This window comes from Zeugodacus cucurbitae, chromosome 2, assembly GCF_028554725.1.
Source record: "Zeugodacus cucurbitae isolate PBARC_wt_2022May chromosome 2, idZeuCucr1.2, whole genome shotgun sequence".
Lineage (NCBI taxonomy): Eukaryota > Metazoa > Arthropoda > Insecta > Diptera > Tephritidae > Zeugodacus > Zeugodacus cucurbitae.
Genome location: NC_071667.1, coordinates 27,541,794 through 27,560,273, shown reverse-complemented (window position 1 = coordinate 27,560,273; position 18,480 = coordinate 27,541,794). Strand labels below are relative to the sequence as shown.

The 18,480-nt window shown below is 34.0% G+C and overlaps 1 protein-coding gene across 3 annotated transcripts; it reads right to left on the bottom strand.

Annotated features, from left to right (window-relative positions):
* Positions 1-1,884: 1,884 nt before the first annotated feature.
* Positions 1,885-17,762, bottom strand: LOC105213672 (venom protease). Of its 3 annotated transcripts, XM_054235990.1 has the most exons (5): positions 17,623-17,759; positions 17,535-17,562; positions 17,386-17,498; positions 2,933-3,134; positions 1,885-2,600 (listed from the first exon to the last, which is right to left on the bottom strand). In XM_054235990.1, exons 1-5 carry the CDS (start codon positions 17,711-17,713, stop codon positions 1,994-1,996), a joined length of 1,041 nt encoding a protein of 346 aa, XP_054091965.1. In that variant the 5' UTR covers positions 17,714-17,759; the 3' UTR covers positions 1,885-1,993. The 3 variants fall into 3 exon arrangements, with proteins under 3 accessions (XP_054091965.1, XP_054091964.1, XP_011184961.1); XM_054235989.1 differs by having other exon boundaries at positions 1,889-2,600; positions 17,386-17,562; positions 17,623-17,762; XM_011186659.3 differs by lacking the exons at positions 17,386-17,498; positions 17,535-17,562; positions 17,623-17,759 and adding exons at positions 3,195-3,371; positions 3,432-3,593 and having other exon boundaries at positions 1,904-2,600.
* Between the last annotated feature and the right edge of the window lie 718 nt (positions 17,763-18,480).

Sequence of the window (18,480 nt, the reverse complement as noted above, 5' to 3'; positions counted from 1 at the left end):
TCAGTGTTGCTTCGAATTTCATTTAAATTTCAGTGTTACCATTGCAATAATTCGAACACTTAACCCGAATAGAACTGCCCATAATTACAATTCATGATAAAATAAAGAGTTATTGTAATCATAATGTGCATTCACTTATTTTCAAGAAAGGAAATATCAAATTAATAAAAATGTTAATTCGAATATGCGAACATAACTGAACTACTTGTCACAACTGGAAATATTTAATACTGAATACAGATGTCAAAGGCTGATTAGAGTAATCTACTCATATCAATTTCGCATCATATTGCACAGAGTATAATAGTTTTGTTCACCTAAATTTATTCAAGTTAGATATATAGTCAAAATGATCAGAATGACTCGGTAACTTAGTACACATTTTCTTTTGCACCCTGAGAGCGTTGGTATCGTAGATGGGTGAAATCGGGCCATTTCCACGCCCACAATTTTATGAAAAAAAAATAAATTGCTGTAAATAAACCACATATTGATCTTTAAAAGTAAAATTTGATACAGAGGATCACAGTATTAGGGACCATCTTTGTATATGGGATTTTTGAGGTGTATCATGTGAAAGTGGGGGAAATCAGATAATAACCACGTCTACTCCCCTACAAAGTTAGTAGTTTTCTGAAAGTGCGTTAACTAACTAACGAAAAACGCCAGAAGTACTGGTGGTACGGAAGGACATCACACAGATTGGTGTTAAAAATTGGTGTGGTGTCCCCGAAAGAAATGTTGCAGTTAGATCGCTCAGGAACTACTCGACCAATTGCAATGAAATTCGGTGCATAATATTTTCTTGACATCTTGATGTTAAGGATGAAAAATGGGCATTTGAATTCCATTAAATTCCTTCACTTCATAATATAATATATACATTAGGAACCAATAAAGATAGCGGAATAAAACTATACACAAATACTGTATTTAACTATCATCATATTTGTGGAAACATTGTCGAAATCGGACTATAACTTTTCAAAGACCCTCATATTGAGTATGAAGAACTCAGTACCTAAGGGTAATTTTTCACCGAAAATATCGGTAAATCTCTCAGATACTTTAATTTAATTCAGAGGGAATCGGTTAATATGTGAGGTATTTTAGTAAAATTTAGTGAGCGCATTGTCTTGGATATTATAGCGGCTACGCTGGCAAGGTCATGTTGTCCGCATGGACGAAAACACTCCAGCTTTGAAAGTGCTCGTTGCAGTACCCGCTGGTGGAAGTCGCGGGAGAGAAAGGCCTCCACTCCGTTGGAAAGATCAGGTGGAGAGCGACCTGGTTTCTCTTGGGATTTCCAACTGGCGCCGAATTGCGAGCGAAAGAGAGGTATGGCGCGATTCGGCTATAACCGGCTAAACGGTTTCTACATAAATAGGGATGTCGGTGAAATCGGTTCAGGAATTATCGCAGCCCTCATATATTATGTATGATGACTTTCGTTATTCTAACCGAATTTATGCCGAAGACTATATCAATAAATTGCGAGTATAAAATGTTCGGTTGCAACCGAACTTAGCCTTTCCTTATTTGTTTTCTTCTAACAATGTTAACCAAAAATGGTTAAAATCGGTTCATAATTTCCATTAGCTCCCATATACCTAATTATAGGTATTTGAAACATTCGTTGGGCTTTCTACAATTTATATCGGCTAATATGTAAAATATAAAAGCAAAATAAAGGAAGCGTATAAAAGTAAGTGAAATTGGTCCAGGAATTGTTCTACATACAATTTCTTCCTTATATTATACTATATACAATGATTTACGTTCTTCAACATGTGTGTTATCTTAAAAAATACTCCTACTTACTTGTTTGTTGTGCGTTGGACAAAAAAAAAACATTATTTCTTTACTTGATAAACGAAATGAATATCTCTATAATTTTGACAAATTTTATTGAACATAATTTTTAATTCAAGTATTTCATATCAACAATTTACATATTTACTTGTTCCACATATTTTTGTTGGTTTTTTTTTAATTAATTTTTATTTGGCCACACATGAAATTCGATGAAATCCACAAAAGTTGTAACATTTGTATTTATACTTGGTATATCCTGTTCACCACATTTTTGCTGGCCTAACGATATTACCCCGGCGACCATATACAAACATTTGTATTCCAGATAGTGAGGAAATTTTATAAGTATAGGTCCACCGGAGTCACCTTTGCACGTATCCGTGGTTTCTCCGTGCAGACAAAATTGTATACGATCACGAAGACCGCGTTGCAAATCATGAATTATATTTGAAATCTGAGTACAATTGTCATTGTCCATTTTATTTAATAGGACGCGACGCAATTGTGGAGACATTTCCTCCGATTCGCCAGTGTAACCCCAACCAACGGCCCAATACTCGTCTTTGTTGTATGCCATAAAATTTGATGTGAGTATACAAGCGGGTTGAACATAGTCGGTGAAAGTGACTGTGCCATTCAATTCCAACAACATTATATCGTAGTACTTTGTACGGTTGTATCTCGAGTGCGATATCGCTCTACTTACTGAGAACTGCTGGACTCCCCCATCATCTTTCGTGGTGCTGAAGTCCACATCGCCAAGTCGAACAATATTTATGTCACCACTGTAAACAGTTTACAGCTAATAATAGCTAATAAATATTTTGATATTTTTGTAAGATTTTAATTTTATGCTAATTCAATCTTCTGGATTTCTGATTCCTCAAATAACTTATCGATTTTACTTTGTGTCTATTTTACGACTTCTAATGTAATTCTATAGAAAGCTTCAACGGAACAACAAAACTGTATGCTTCAGCAACGACCTTTTTAAGACTGTACCAATATGGTATATTTACGAGATGTACGAATTCCAATATCTCGATAACTTTAGCTAAGACATTTCAAATCTGATTTCATTATAGCAAAATATTATTGTGTAATTTTCTTCACTTACCCAAATGCACAGTGACTCGCAGTCAAAACGAAGCGTTCACTTATCAGCGTACCGCCACAGAACCATTTAGTTTCGTTAGTCGTAGGGTTGAAGTTGCCTAGCAAAGCAGCTGGTGGAAATTCCTTCAATTTAGCTCTTTCTCCGCCCGTTATAAATTTTTGGGGACATTCTTTAGATGTCATTTTCGTGTATCTTTCACAGGCTGAACATTTTCAAAAATAAATCAGATCGAAATTCAATTCAGTAAAATTTTACTCCTCACCCAATTCTGACTTCAATACTGGAGGGATATTGATTATGTAGTTAGGCTCTTCGGGACAGCAAACGATACCCCTTCTTCTATTACAATATGATATATCACCCTCTTGGCTCAGCACGTCGCAATTACTGAATGTTTTACAAGTGCAGTTCTCAAACTTACATTCGCATGGCTCGCCTTCTGATAAATTAAAAAAAAAAACCATGAAATATGCCTTCTTTTTTAGACTGTTATTTTTACCATCTTTTAATTTCTCTTTTGCTTGTACTGTTATCACTAATGTGAAGATGAGGAAGATCAAGTGCGGCAAATATTTCACTAGTACTTTCATAATGAAAGCTATTTACAAACTGTCTGCTATCTAGCAAAGATCGATCGTCGATTATGTTGCAAAGTATTTAGAGAGAGACAAAGAGAAAAATAGGATTTCACAGAAATCAATTAAACCGATAATGGAATCTAAATTACGAGTGTAAATATGTGGATATGTACATATACGTTAGGGTTTTACAGATAGATTTATTCTCGAAAATTAAATTGCAAACCCTCTAAGTTGTATTGGATATATATATGTATGTAGATAGACAGATAGATATTTTTAGAAGTTCGAGCTTATTTAGTTAATAAAACCCTAATATACCCAAAACCAATTTTATTTTTAAGGTTTCTTTTTTACAGTCACGATAACTCTTCCAGAATTGTACACAGCGTAATAAAAATTGCTTTTGCTCCTCTTCAACTGTAATGAAATCATGAAATTCTTTTTTGGCATCTTGAAACGAATCGTTATTTCGCCATAAAGACTGTGCTTGGTCTTCATTTGAAGCCAGGTGAACCATGCTTTACTTTTGATTTATTTACCAAAATATGGAATTTAAAGCAAGATTAAACTTACAAAAGAATGAACCTTATGGCTCCGGGTATGCGTAAAAAATACTTTAATGTTTTTGGGACACCCTAATTTACATATATTATATAGAAATTGGTAGAGCTCTCTCATGTTAAATGCAATAGATATAGATTTATATATAATACATAAATATATCTGTGAATGTGTATTAAAATTACGATAACAAGAACAATTGAATTCCGTCTGTCTATCCATCCTTGCAAGTAATAAGTCGAGTAAAAATTCAAGTATCTATCTTTATTAGATTCGATGCACAAAATGATATTAATCGAAAAACTATGAAGTGTTAAGCAATAAATTGAGCAGCAGGGAGGGGAACTGTGATTTTAATTTTTTCGACTACTGAAGTTACATCAACAGAACCTAGTGGCAACAGTCCCTTCTAGCATTATATCATAATGCAGTGAGTCTATGTATTTTGATGCACCTTGTATTTGGACGACATTTTTCGTTTTATGATCTGGCGCAAGGGCCAATAATGCAGACCCGACCCGAGAACATGCCACATATAATTGACCATTGGAAAAACTTCAATTGTCTTGATTCAAACCACAAACTTTCAAAAATTGGCCTGGTCATAGCGAACGAAAATTGAAATCGTTTAAACTGAAACGGTATATCGGTTAGGATCAACGGGATCGAAATGAGAACTTCTTCACCTTCGAACTTTTCTTTGAGAATCATCGCATATATCACATTGTTCATCTATTTTTTTACTATCAAACGCTTTCCGTTGCAAAATTTTGGTTGGTTAACGTTTCGAAGCATGATTAATACGGATCCAATCATTAGTCGTAAATTGCGCGGTGGTAAGCCAGGCACATCCAAGGAGTTTAAAAATATAATTGAATAGTTGGTGGCTTCATCTTCGTTTATTACACAATCTATAGGTTTGAAAGAATTAAGTATACTAATGATCACATTCTGACTTATGTAGCTTAAGTCATCTAAATCTTTATGCTTGGCTTCCACAATTACGCGCTCACTCGACCATCAATTACTTTTGTGGTTGGTAATGAAGTTTTGGCATACTTTGTTGATTAGGTCGTTTTCCGAGGGGGCCGAAATTCGAGGGAAATGAAATCTATTCGCTCGATTCGTCGACAGGTACTGGACCATTATCAATAGCATCCATCAGCAATTGTTCAGATAAATCTTTAACAGATGTATTGTTCAGCAATGCAACTCTCATGCTTGTTTCTGATGTTTGAAGTCTCTTCACATAATGCCATAGGTTCGTTTATTTGAAGAAAACATTTATTTAGTGGCTTAAACTAATGACATGAGGAATCTCTTTCTAGTTCCGCCAGGGGCATTCAGAAAATATAAACCAGCATTTCCGTCTTCAATTGGTTTAATTAATGTATGTTTTGCATTCAATAGGGGTACATTCATTTGAACTACTAAATTCCTGGTGATCCTATTCATTGTATATATAATATGTTAAGCTACTGCAATATTGTCATATATCTTTGCACATGACTAGTATTTTTATACCCTCGCAACACGAATTGCAAGACATTTGAGAATTTACAGCATACAAGTGTACTCGTAGAAGCTCTAAACTTCAAAGTAGAGTTGATTCCTTAATCGGCCACAAAATTCAGCATCGGCATAGGCCATATTTGGTCGATTCTTCTACATTTTTCGAATTACACTTAAATCACTTTTTTTACTTTTTTTATTTCTTCAAAGCTTAACACATGAATTCTTCTATTCACCTTATAAAACACAGTTTGATTCATATATGCGCAGTTTTGTTCAATAACTTGTTGAGATTTTGAAGATAATCTCCACTCTTATAAAAGAAGGAAAGAAGAAAAATAAGAATTGCCGCTATCGGTATGGTGACTTAATACTGTATTAACATGATCAGTACCTACATTCATACATGTTACCTAATTGAGAATATTTATATTCTTGCAACATGTTGCATAGAGTATAATAGTTTTGTTCAACTAACGGTTGTTTGTATCACCCAGAACTAAAATAGTTAGACATAGGGTTATATACATACAAATACCAAAGTGATCAGGATGACAAGTAGATTTAAAATCCGTCTGTATGTCGGTCTGTCCGTGCGATAACTTGAGTAAAAATTGAAATATCTGCATGAAACTTGGTACACATATTGACACCCGGAGGTTGGTATTGCATATGGACATAATCGACCCATTACCACGCCCACTAAATGGTAACCTCCAAAATATTAAGAGCTTGAACTAAGCCATTAATAAAGTTATGAAAGTAAAATTTGGTACAAAGAATCCTACTAGGAAGGGTCATATTTGAAAGTATTTTTTTTGGAAAGTGAGCGTGGCGCCGCCCTCTACTAAGTCTTTTGAACATATATCATATATAAGGCTATATCAACCAACCTCTCTAGGCTCATTTCCTCTAGCCACTTTCTTAAAAATAGAGGAAATCGGATTATAACAACGCCTACGTTATATTGAAAACTATTAGACATACATACTTTAATTCAGTAAGGAAAACCAGAAAATTTAAATTTCATGGTTAAGATGGCACAGAAGGGCCATCACTCAAATTTGAACACAAACTTTTAAATGGGCATGGCCCCGCCCACTTATGGGTTAACAACCAAATCTCCGAAAGTACTCGACCAATTTCATCGAAACTCGGTTCGAACCATTTACTTGTACCATAAATTAGAAGTCCAACTGATTCGTTCACTTTACAATATATAAGTTAAGCACCTGTGAATATGTCAGAAGATGTCATTTCTAGTGTGGTATAGCCTATATAAAAATCACCAAAATCGGACTATAACTTTTCAAGGCCCCAGATATCGAACATGAGAACTTCAAAGTTTGCGAAATTTTTTTAATAGTAAAACTATATAAATAAATTGCGAGAGTACATAATGTTCGGTTACACCCGAACTTAGCCCATCCTTACTTCTTGTGTATTATTTGGCCGCACATTAAATTCGATGAAATTTACAAAAGCTGTAACATTTGTATTTATGCTCCACATAGCTCCCGGCCTAACAATACTACACCGGCGACCATATACAAACATCTATATTCCAGATAGTTGGGAAATGTTATAAGTATAGGTTCACCGAAGTCACCTTTGCATGTGTCGTAGGTTTTTCCGCTCTGCTGACTGAGAACTGCTGTACTCCCACACCATCTTTCGTAGTGCTGAAGTCCACATCGCCAAGTCACACGACATTTATGTCACCACTGTAAACAGTTTACAGTTAATAATTAGCTAATAAATACAGTACTTTTCGCTTAATTGCACATCAAAATTTGCACAAATTTTCGTTCAATTAACCGGGGAATCAATTAACAGATACTCGCTTAATTGAACAATTTGTTCAATAAAAACAAAATACAGGAATCACGTTTATTTATCAAAATTTGAAAGTTTTTTGTCTTATTAAATTGTACAATATTAAAATATTATCCAAAAGTATGAAATCGATATGATTAAAATTTCAAGAATGTGAAACTTTAAACGGATTTATCTCAAAACTCGAATTTTGAAGTCAGTGGACACGATTTCTTGAAAAGTTATGAAGCGATTTTGTTGAAAAATGTCCACACATGCTTTATTACAACTATTTTTCGAGTCAGTACAGTATATGGCGAAAATGTTACCACAAAAGTTAGTTTCTTTGTTCAAAATCTATCAAGAATTCAGTTTTTAATCTTTTCTTTTTTCATTCGTTTATTAAAAAAAAACATAAAACACATCAGCTACAAAAAAAAAATTGGTTTACTTTATTTTAAAGCTATTTTGGGCAGTGGTGTGCAAAAGTGCTAAGTCCGCAACTGTCAAATCGCGCGGGCTAAGTCCACATGACAATGTGATTGCTACCTAAAGTGTGCTTTGTCTTTTTTGCTAGGTAACACTGCATAGCTGCTGTGTTATTCGACACTTCGCTTAGATATTTTTTTGTGATACTTGGGGTTGAAGAAGCGGCAATCGTGCTCCCGAACGACTAGAAAAATTGGTTAGAAAAAAAGTATATAAGCGCGACGAACAAGCTTAAGATTTACGTAAGTGAAATAGTTAATTCGTTAATTCGTTTTTGAATTCTCTGCCAACCATGAAATCACATTACTGCCGTGCAACAACTCAAAAAAAATATCTTTTGCCAGAATGGTCGTCAAAAAAACAACTCTTCGAATTTTACGTAAAGGATTGGTGTAATGCACATGGAAAATCCCCACTCTCTATTTCAGCATTTTATAACGCCTTTGCGGATCAAAAGCTTGGTCTATTCTTCCCTAAAAAAGACTAGTGCGAAATCTGTGCGCGACATACTGTTGGAGATATTTTGGATGACGTCTACAATCTTCACCAGGCAAAAAAACATGAAGCTAGGGAAGAGAAACAAAAGGACAAAATCGAAGAAACCTTCGTGTTCACTATTGATCTGCAAGCGGTCTTAATGACACCAAAATGCCAAGTAAGCAGCCTTTATTACCGCACGAAGATGCAAGTCCATAATTTGGTGTTTTACAATTTGATAAATCGTGATGCTTATTGCTTCATATGGAACGAAGTAGAAGGTGGATTATCTGCCGAAGAATTTGCTAGCATTTGGGTGTACTTCATCGAGAATAAAATAATTCCAAATCTTACCGAGAATGCAGCTGCTACGAAAATTATTCTTTATAGTGATGGATGTACGTACCAGAATAGGAATGTTTCTATGAGTAACGCTTTGCTCAATACATCCATTAAACATGGCGTAATAATTGAGCAAAAAATACTAGAAACGGGGCACACCCAAATGGAAGCTGACAGCGTACATTCAGTTATCGAGCGTGTTATTAAACACCGAATTGTTAATGTACCAGCAGAGTATATTCAAATATGTCAGAATGCTCGAAAGAAACCTACACCTTATATGGTAGAGTATTTGGATCATACTTTTTTCAACTGTTTCAAGGGTATACAATTTTTAAAAACAATTCGTTCTGGTCGCGGAAAGGGTGAATCAAAAGTACCCGATATTCGTGCGATTAAATACACACCGGAAAGGGAAATATTTTATAAATTGCGTTTTCCCGAGCCATGGAACTATTTACAACAAAGAGTGGACAGAAGTGTTGTGCCAACGGATTCGTCTAATTTGCCACAGCTTCACCAAGAAAGAAGACAATTAACAGCAAGAAAATACGCAGATTTGCAATATTTAAAAACTTCTTTGCCAAGAGACTACCATCAATATTATGACGACCTGCCACATGAGTGATACCCCCTTTTTTTAATATAATTTTTGTTTTGCTTAATTTATAATTTCCAAACAGCAATGAATTAAGGCTGACTTTAATAACTTTTTGTGATACCTTAAAGTTTAAGGCTTAAACAAAGATTTTCCATTTAAGTACTTATGTATTCCTTTAAACGACAGCAACGAAGTAAGACTGTATAATATTTTTTTGTGATAATAAAATACGCCATTTGCAAAACAACTGCAATATTTCTTTTTCGAAAATGTGCTAAGTCCAAAACATCCAAGTGCAAATAACTCCAGAAAATGTGCTAAGTCCAAAAAAGGCCTATATAAAGGCGCTCATTAAATTTTTTATTATATTTTTTTTTTGTACTTAAATGAAATATCACAGTTGACAAAACTGCGTTAGAAAAATAAAAAAAAAATTTTGAACTTCAATTTTTACTCAGTTTTTTTTGTTTTATTTAATAATTCAAAAATGGCACTTAGCACCTTTGCACGTTAAGCCGACGATATATGATTGTATACAATAAAAAGAAATGTAAATGTACTCATGTTTTCAACCCCTTAAACTCTCTTAGACTGCATACATGTGTACATATGTATGTGCACTTAAAGTTTTTCAGTTATTTGAATATTGTTTACCATTATAGGGAAAAATGCAATAACAATTTATTGTACTTACATACATAGGTATCTATGAATCTATTTATGTACATATGTACATATACTTACATATTTGTTATTCAAATTTATTATTAAAAAATTATACAGTGTTGATTAGAGATTCGTTTTTTCAACAATATTATTTGGTGGAATTAACCGGGGATATTTAAAAGGAAAATGAGTTCTGATGACATATATTTTGAACCAACTAAGCGGAGTCCAATTATCCGAGAAAATTTACATGTGCTTTCATATGCTATATTTTTTGCCCGATAACACCGTTCAATTAAAAGGGGAAACCAATTAACCATAGGGCCAATTAAACGAAAAGTACTGTATATTGAAATTTTTGTATGATTTTAATTTTATTCTAATTCAATCCTCTCGATTTCTAATTCCTCAAAAAACTTTTTGATTTTATTTTGTGTCTATTTTACGACTTCTACTGTAATTTTATTGAACACTTCAACAGCAAAACTATATGCTTCAGCAACGACCTTTTTAAGACTTTGTTCCAATACGGTATATTTACGAGAGTTACAAATTCCAATATATCGATAACTTCATTTCAAATCTGCCCCTACTTGCAAACTAAATCATAGACTCGCTTACTACTATGGACTCTGATTTCATTACAGCAAAATTTAGGAAGAAGAATATTTATACTCTCGCAACATGTTGCACATAGTATCGTAGTTTTGTTCACATAACGGTTGATTGTGTTACCAAGAAATAAAAGAGTTAGATATGGGGTTATATATATATAAGTGATCTGGATGACGAGTGGATTTGAAATCCGGATGTCTGTCCGTCCGTCATTGCGTCTGTCCATGCAAGCGATAACTTGAGTAAAAATTAAGATATATTAATGAAACTGGAACACATATTCCTTGGCACCCTGAGGAAGTTGCTTTCGAAAATGGGCAAAATCGGTCCACTGCCACGCTCACAAAATGGCGGAAACCGAAAACATATACAGTGTCAAAACTAAGCCATAAATAAAGTTGTTAAAATTAAATTTGGAACACAGGATCGCATTAGGGAGGGGCACATTTGGATGTAATTTTTTTTTGGAGGAGTGGGCGTGGCCCCGCCCTCAAATAGGTTTTTTGTATATATCTCGCAAACCAATTAAGCTATATTAACCAAACCAAACCAAACTTTCTGCAGTCGTTTCTTTTAGCCACTTCTTAATGCAGTCCAAAAATAAAAGAAATCGGATAATAACCACGCCCACCTCCCATACAAAGGTTTGGTTGAAAATTACTAAAAGTAGGTTAACTCGCTAAGGAAAAACGTCAGAAGCACTAAATTTCACATAAGCTATGGCAGATAGAAGCTGCACTCAGATTTTTTATACAAAATGGAAAATGGGCGTGGCATGGCCCACTTATGGGTCAAAAACCATATATCAGGAACTACTCGACCGATTTCAATGAAACTTGGTTTGTAATAGTTTCCTTACATCCCAATGATATGTTGTGAAAATAGGCCAAATCGGTTCACAACCACGCCTACTTCCTATATACTAGAACTGTGAAGTCAATCTGAATCGTTTACTTTACAATATATAAAGTAAGCACTAGTGAAGATATCGGAACGGAACTTTGCACAAATACTGCATTTATAGTGTGGCATCGCCCTTCTAAAAACCGAAATTGGACCATAAGTTCAAAATTTATAGGGAATATTTTTCTTCCAATAATATGTTTCTGTGACAAAAATGGGTAAAATTGGGTCATAACATCACCTAGCTCCCATGTACCTAATATTAAGGTTTCCAACTTTCAATGTACTTTATACAATATACATATATGACGAATATGTTTGTTAAATTGTGTGTTATAGTAACACAATGATTAATCGCAATTTAGAAAGTATAAAGCGTTCGGTTACACCCGAACTTAGTGCTTTCCCCGTTAATTGAATGCCCAATTTTTGCTCAATTTCTTTTACACATATTTCTAGTGTATGTTTCTTTTATTTTTAATGCTTAATTCACCCTTTTCACCCTTTTCTAGCAAATATTTATTTTGTTTTAGTTTTTCTACTAAAAACTTAGAAATGTCAGTTTCTATTTTAAATGTTTAGTTTCTGTTTTATTATTTTTATTTGATCCTACTTCTACTTCACTTTCACTTGACGACACGTTTGCACTTCTATAACATTAGATGTTTGATCACCCTTTGCTCAAGTAATTGCAATTGGTTTGAACTCATTTTTATGCATACGAAATTGATATAGAAGTGCAAACGTGTCGTCAAGTGAAAGTGAAGTAGAAGTAGGATCAAATAATAATAATACAATAGAAACTTAAATAAAATAAAATAGAAATAAATAAACGGGTAAATTACCAAGCATTAAAAATAAAAAAAAACACTAGAAACATGTGTAAAAGAAATTGAGCAAAAATTCTGTATTCAATTAACGGGGAAAGCACTAATTTCGGCTGTAACCGAATATTTTATACTCTCTAAATTGCGATTAATCAATTAATTTTATTAATATAACACACAATTTGATCCACATATTCGTCACTTTGATAGTTGGATACCTTAATATTAGGTACTTGGGAGCTAGGTTAAGTTATGACCCGATTTTATCCATTTTTGTCACGGATACATATTCTTAGAAGAAAAATATTACACATAAATTTCTTCAAAATATCTGAGAGACTTACCAATATTTTCGGTAAAAAAAGATTAGAAGATGAGGTCCTCATGTTCGATATATGGGATCCTGAAAACTAATGGTCCAATTTCGGTTTTTAGAAGGGCGATGCCACACTATAAATGCATTATTTGTGCAAAGTTCTGTTCTGATATCTTCACTAGTGCTTACTTTATATATTGTAAAGTAAACGATTCAGATTGACTTCACAGTTCTGATATATAGGAAGTGTGTGTTGTTGTGAACCGATTTGACCTATTTTCACAACATATTATTGGGATGGCAGGAAATTATTATGAACCGAATTTCATTGAAATTGGTGGATTAGTTTCTGTGATATGGTTTTGGACCCATAAGTGGGAGGAGCCAATTTAAAATTTGGATACCAATTTGAGTGAAGCACTTATGTACCATCTTTATAATGAAGTTGTAGTAATGATTTCAGGTTTCTGGTATTTTCCTTTACTGAATTAAAGCATTTTTAATAGTTTTCAACATAACCTTTGTATGGGAGGTGGGTGTGGTTATAATCCGATTAAAAGAAATGGTTTTAGAAAGTTTGGTTGATATAGCTTTAGTAGTTTACGAGATCTGTACAAAAATTACATCCAAATATGCCACTTTACAGTGCGATCCTTTGTATTTTTTACTTTCATAGCTTTATTTATGGCTTAGTTATGGCACTTTTTGCCTTTTCGGGTTCCGCCATTTTGTGGACGTGGCGGTGGACCGGTTTAGCCCATCTTCGAAAACAACCTTCCTATGGTGCCAAGAAACACGTGTACCAAGTTTTATCAAGATATGTGACTATTTTTACTCAAGGTTAGAGTTTGCACAGACGGACGGACGGACGGATAGAAGACAGATATCCAGATTTGAACTCTACTCGTCACCATGATGACTTTGGTATAAATAAAACTCTATATCTAACTCTTTTAGTTTGTAAACAAAACTATTATACTCTCGTAGCAACTTTGTGGTTATACCATTTTGGAATCCAGGATCTGCACAAAAAATAAAATTTTATCAATGTTACTGAGGGCACCACTATGTGTTTCTTCTGACTCCTCAAAAACGCGACTCCGAGTGTACGCGAGTCAACTATAAGGCAGCCTCAACAAAATTTGAGCAAGAGCTCATAAAAGAAAGCAAAAGCTTGTTTTTATGCATATGACAATGAGCACTAGCTCATCTAACTTCGTTCAAACTGAGCAAGATGAGATCAAACAGAAGCAGCGAGTAAAAGCAAACACATCAAATTTTATTATGCATACGACAAGCACCTTTTACTCAAAAAATCGAGTCCGAGCTCAAGCTCACGTTTTATGCATGAGGCCCAATGTCTGCTGTCTTGGCAAAGCTTCAAAATATGTGTGTGTAGATGCTGAGTAATATTCAAGATAGATAGAAGGCTCGGCTTATCGTCAAAAATAGAATTTCACGGAATTTCACATAAATCAATTAAAACGATAATAATTATATATATACATTTTCTGTATTCGTTATATACATAATGCTACTGTACATTAGCATGTCACTGAGCTCCATGTCTCCATGTCCAAAATGAAACATTGAGCTGACGACTACATTCATTTTCAAGATGCTATTGTTTGTAATGTAGCTGGAATAACTAAAACCAACGAATCGTTGTTGAACTTGATTATACATTCCTCTGTATTTGGCAATATATGTACAGTCTGAAATTTATAAAATTATCTCCCATAGAAATTCCGGATCGGAATATCGATCAAGAATTGTATGATATTGTTACAGCCAACATGATCCATGGTCCATGCGGTGTTATAAACTTAGACAATGGAAAATGTACGAAAAGTTGTCCAAAAAATTGTGTAAGGAATATCAATTGTAGCGTCTTAGAGAGACTGAACATGGTGGTTAATCACATCAATTACGCATGTAATGGTACAACCGTTGACATTGACAATCTATGGGTGAAATCCATAAAATATATATGCAAATACATATCTCCATAAAGGTAGTGATAACCCGATATCAAATGAGCGAATTCATTCGCAGCAATGAAGAAGTTTGGCGTATTTTTAGCTTTCCGATATACGAAGAGACTCTGTAAATGAAGAACGTGTTTATTTCACGGAAGAGACTGTTCTACAGTGCGTTAGGGGCGAACGCAGGGGAGGGTTTTGGGGTGTTAAAACCCCCCCAACTTTGGGGGGGGGGTTAAATTTTTCTATTTTTCTATTTTTAAATAATAGATTTTAATTATACATAGTCATTTGAAAAATTGTAATTTGTTGTTTTCAAAGCAATCTTTCTGCCGACGATGTATTAATATGTAAAATAAATGAATACATTAGTCACTAACTGCGTTGCCGTTTTGATACATTTGTATCTTTTTTGATACTTTTTTTTCTAAATTTTGTGATTTGATACCTTTTTTTGTTCACAAACGGCCTATTTTGATACTTTTCTGCTGATAGAATTTAATTTTTTGAAACTATGAAAATGTTAAACTAAAAACAAACCTATTGTATCTGGATAGTATTAAAAAGTTGTGGGAATGTAGGCCAATTAAAAAACCCAGAAAAATATAAACTGGACAGAGACATTTTTTTAATTTGCTTCAAAGTAATGAGTTTGCCTTATAACTCTGTGGCTGCTGAACTGGTTTTTTTAGATTTAAGGGGAATTGTGAGTCGAAAATGGACTTCTTTTGAAAATTAGTTCTGAACTGAAAAGTCACCAATAAGGTTCGTTCCAGTTTCGACTTTCAGTTTTCGTTCCATGAGCAAACTGTTGTGAAATAAATTTAAATTATACAAAATTATGCTATTTGCAAAAAAATACTTGAGTGTCTTAACTAAAATGTCTATATTTTTAATAAAAATAACAAAAAAAAAACTGGTCTGAATTAGATACACAACTTTACTTATTATTTGTTTTTCAAATGAAAATTTTCAAAACAGTGCATCGTTTTTTAAAGATTGGAGCAACAATCTCTATATCTGTCGCTTCAAGTGAACGCCCGTTTTCCTCACTTTGCAGGCTTAAAACATATTTAAGAAATAAAACTGGAGAAGCACGCCTGAACGGAATGGCTCTCGTGAATATCCATAGAGATATAGACGTGACGGAGGAAGAGATTTTAAATGTTATGGCCCAAAATAAAAGAAGATTAGACTTCAATTTGTGAATAAAATTATGAAACATTGTCTTTTTACCTAAAACCCCCCCAAATTTTTTTCCTGCGTTCGCCACTGCAGTACGTTAATCAAAAACCACAGTAACTGCGTTTTTTAAACTATGCAACCGATCAGGTATTCTCGGTCAATTCGTAAACAATTCGTATCTGGAATACATTAGGCTGATTATACAGAGTCCATCCAAAGCAAAGCGAATGTTTCTTCTTGCGTTTATAGATTCAAATCAATATTTGTATGCACAAAGTTCTGTCCGATTATCTACGATTTCTATTAACACTTCAGAATTCTTTTTGGACTTTCCATTTTGTCAAAAGTGGGTCAGAATTTCGATTTCATATTATAATTATAATTATAGCGCGTTTTGAGATTTTCATCTGATTTTTTATTGCGGTGACCACTGTGATGCGAGATAGAAATCTAGATCATCGATTTTTTTGTTTTGTTTTTAAATTATAGTTCATTTTATTTTACCAATATTTGTAGAGCAAATATGATTACTAGACCTGGTATAAACTTGAAATTATAATCTGCCAAAACCTGTTTGATTAGCGGCACTTTGAACAACTTTTTGAGAACAATTTAAATTTATATGTAGATTTGTGGTCCAGCATCGACTGATAATAAACTTTGCCTGGGTCCAAAACATGCTTGAGAATAGAGGCTCTACGATATCTATACGATATTATACTGAGAACAAAATTTGGTAAATGCATTTTTAAAAAGGTTTATATTCGGCACCGCATACATGTAATAAGTTTTTATATTTTCTCAACATATTGAACAGAGTATAATAGTTGTTTGTGATAGGTATCAAAATGATCAGGATGACGAGTAGAACTGAACTCCGTCTGTCTGTCCGTCTGTCCATGCAAACGATAACTTGAGTAAAAATTAAGAAATCTTTATGAAACCATGAGATGGTATTCTATTCGTAATGTACAGTGGAACTTCTCTAACTCGAATCAGCATAATCCACAAAAAAACTTCGAGGTATGGAAATTTTCAATAAAACATACATTTTATTACTGTTAAATATAGATTTATGCACAGGTTTGGTTATTTACTTCGCATAAAGTTTTATTTAAAGACGTTAAAACATGTATTCATATACATATTGTATATTTACGAGATGTACCTTCTGAATAGTTCTCGCTTTTGAAATACTTGCAAAACTAATCACAGACTGGCTTATTGCTATGGACCCTGATTTCATTACAGCAAAATTTAGGAAACAGAATATTTTTGTAATATTTTATTCATCTACCCATTCCCACAGTGACTCGCAGTCAAAACGAAGCGTTCACTTATCAGCGTACCGCCACAGAACCACGTAGTTTCGTTAGTTGTAGGGTTGAAGTTGCCTAGCAAAGCAGCTGGTGGAAATTCCTTCAATTTAGCTCTTTCTCCGCCCGTTATAAATTTTTGGGGACATTCTTTAGATGTAATTTTCGTGTAACTTTCACAGGCTGGAAATTTACAAAAATAAATGCGATCGATAAATTCACATATGTACACCAAATTTCGATCCTGTAAAATTTTACTTCTCACCCAATTCTGACATCAATACAGGTGGGATATTGATGATGTAGTTAGGCTCTTCGGGACAGCAAATGGTACCCCTTCTTATATCACATGGTGATATATCATCCTCTTGGCTCAGCACGTCGCAATTACTGCGTGTTTTACAAGTGCAGTTCTCAAACTTACATTCGCATGGCTCGCCCTCTGTCAAATTTAAAGAAAAAACTGTTAAAAATGTTTTTTTTTTTTTACTGTTATTTTTACCAGCTTTTAATATCATTTTTGTTTGCACTGTTATCACTATTGTGAAGATGATGAAGATGAAGTGCGGCAAAGAATTTACTAGTACTTTCATTATGGAAGCTATTTAACAACTGTTTGCTGTCTTGGCAAAGCTTCAAAATTTGTGTGATGGTGATGAATTTTCAAAATAGATAATAACGTTATGCTCTTCATAAGTCATCGATTATGTTGCAAAGTATTTAGAGAGAGAGAGAGAGAGAGAGAAAGAGAGAGGGAGAGAGAGAGAGAGAAAGAGAGAGGGAGAGAGAGAGAGAGAGCTCGGCTTATCGTCAAAAATTGAATTACACGGAATTTCACAAAAATCAATGGAATCTAAATATATGAGAATAACAGTCCTATTCTGTGCACTTTACAAATTCAACAAATTTTAAATTCATAAAATTTTTGCAATTTATCAAACACTAGCAGACCCGGCCACACGTTTTTGTGGCTAAGGTATACATTAAATTAAGTTGGTCCAATCTTGGCTTCGGCGAGGATATTGATTACTCGAGGTTGATTTATGTTACGCAGCATGATGACAACTCACACTACTTTTAATTGCAAAGTGAGTGGTGATAGTATAGGCAATTTTAAATAGTTTTGGATAATTGACTACGTCATCCTGGTTTGTAGCTGTGTCAACTCTCTTGGACCGAAATTCTAAATTGTTGCATTAAGATCATCGATATCTTTTATCCAATATAGGTCATTGAATCAGTCATTTATGGTTATCATATTGAGGTTTCATGTCAGGAAAACTTCTCTTGCGATTAGCCCGTCAGTAACAGTTGATCCAGGAATAATTGGCTGGCGTAAATCACCTGTTAACAGAATCCT

Excerpts from the sequence above, each read along its gene's own strand:
- LOC105213672 (XM_054235989.1), bottom strand. The coding sequence starts at position 17,713 with ATGAAAGTACTAGTAAATTCTTTGCCGCACTTCATCTTCATCATCTTC. Across the intron at positions 3,135-17,385 it reads TGTATTGATGTCAGAATTGG|CCTGTGAAAGATACACGAAA; the intron begins GTGAGAAGTAAA and ends GAAAATGTTCAG. Across the intron at positions 2,601-2,932 it reads GCGAGTCACTGTGCATTTGG|TGGTGACATAAATATTGTTC; the intron begins GTAAGTGAAGAA and ends AACTGTTTACAG.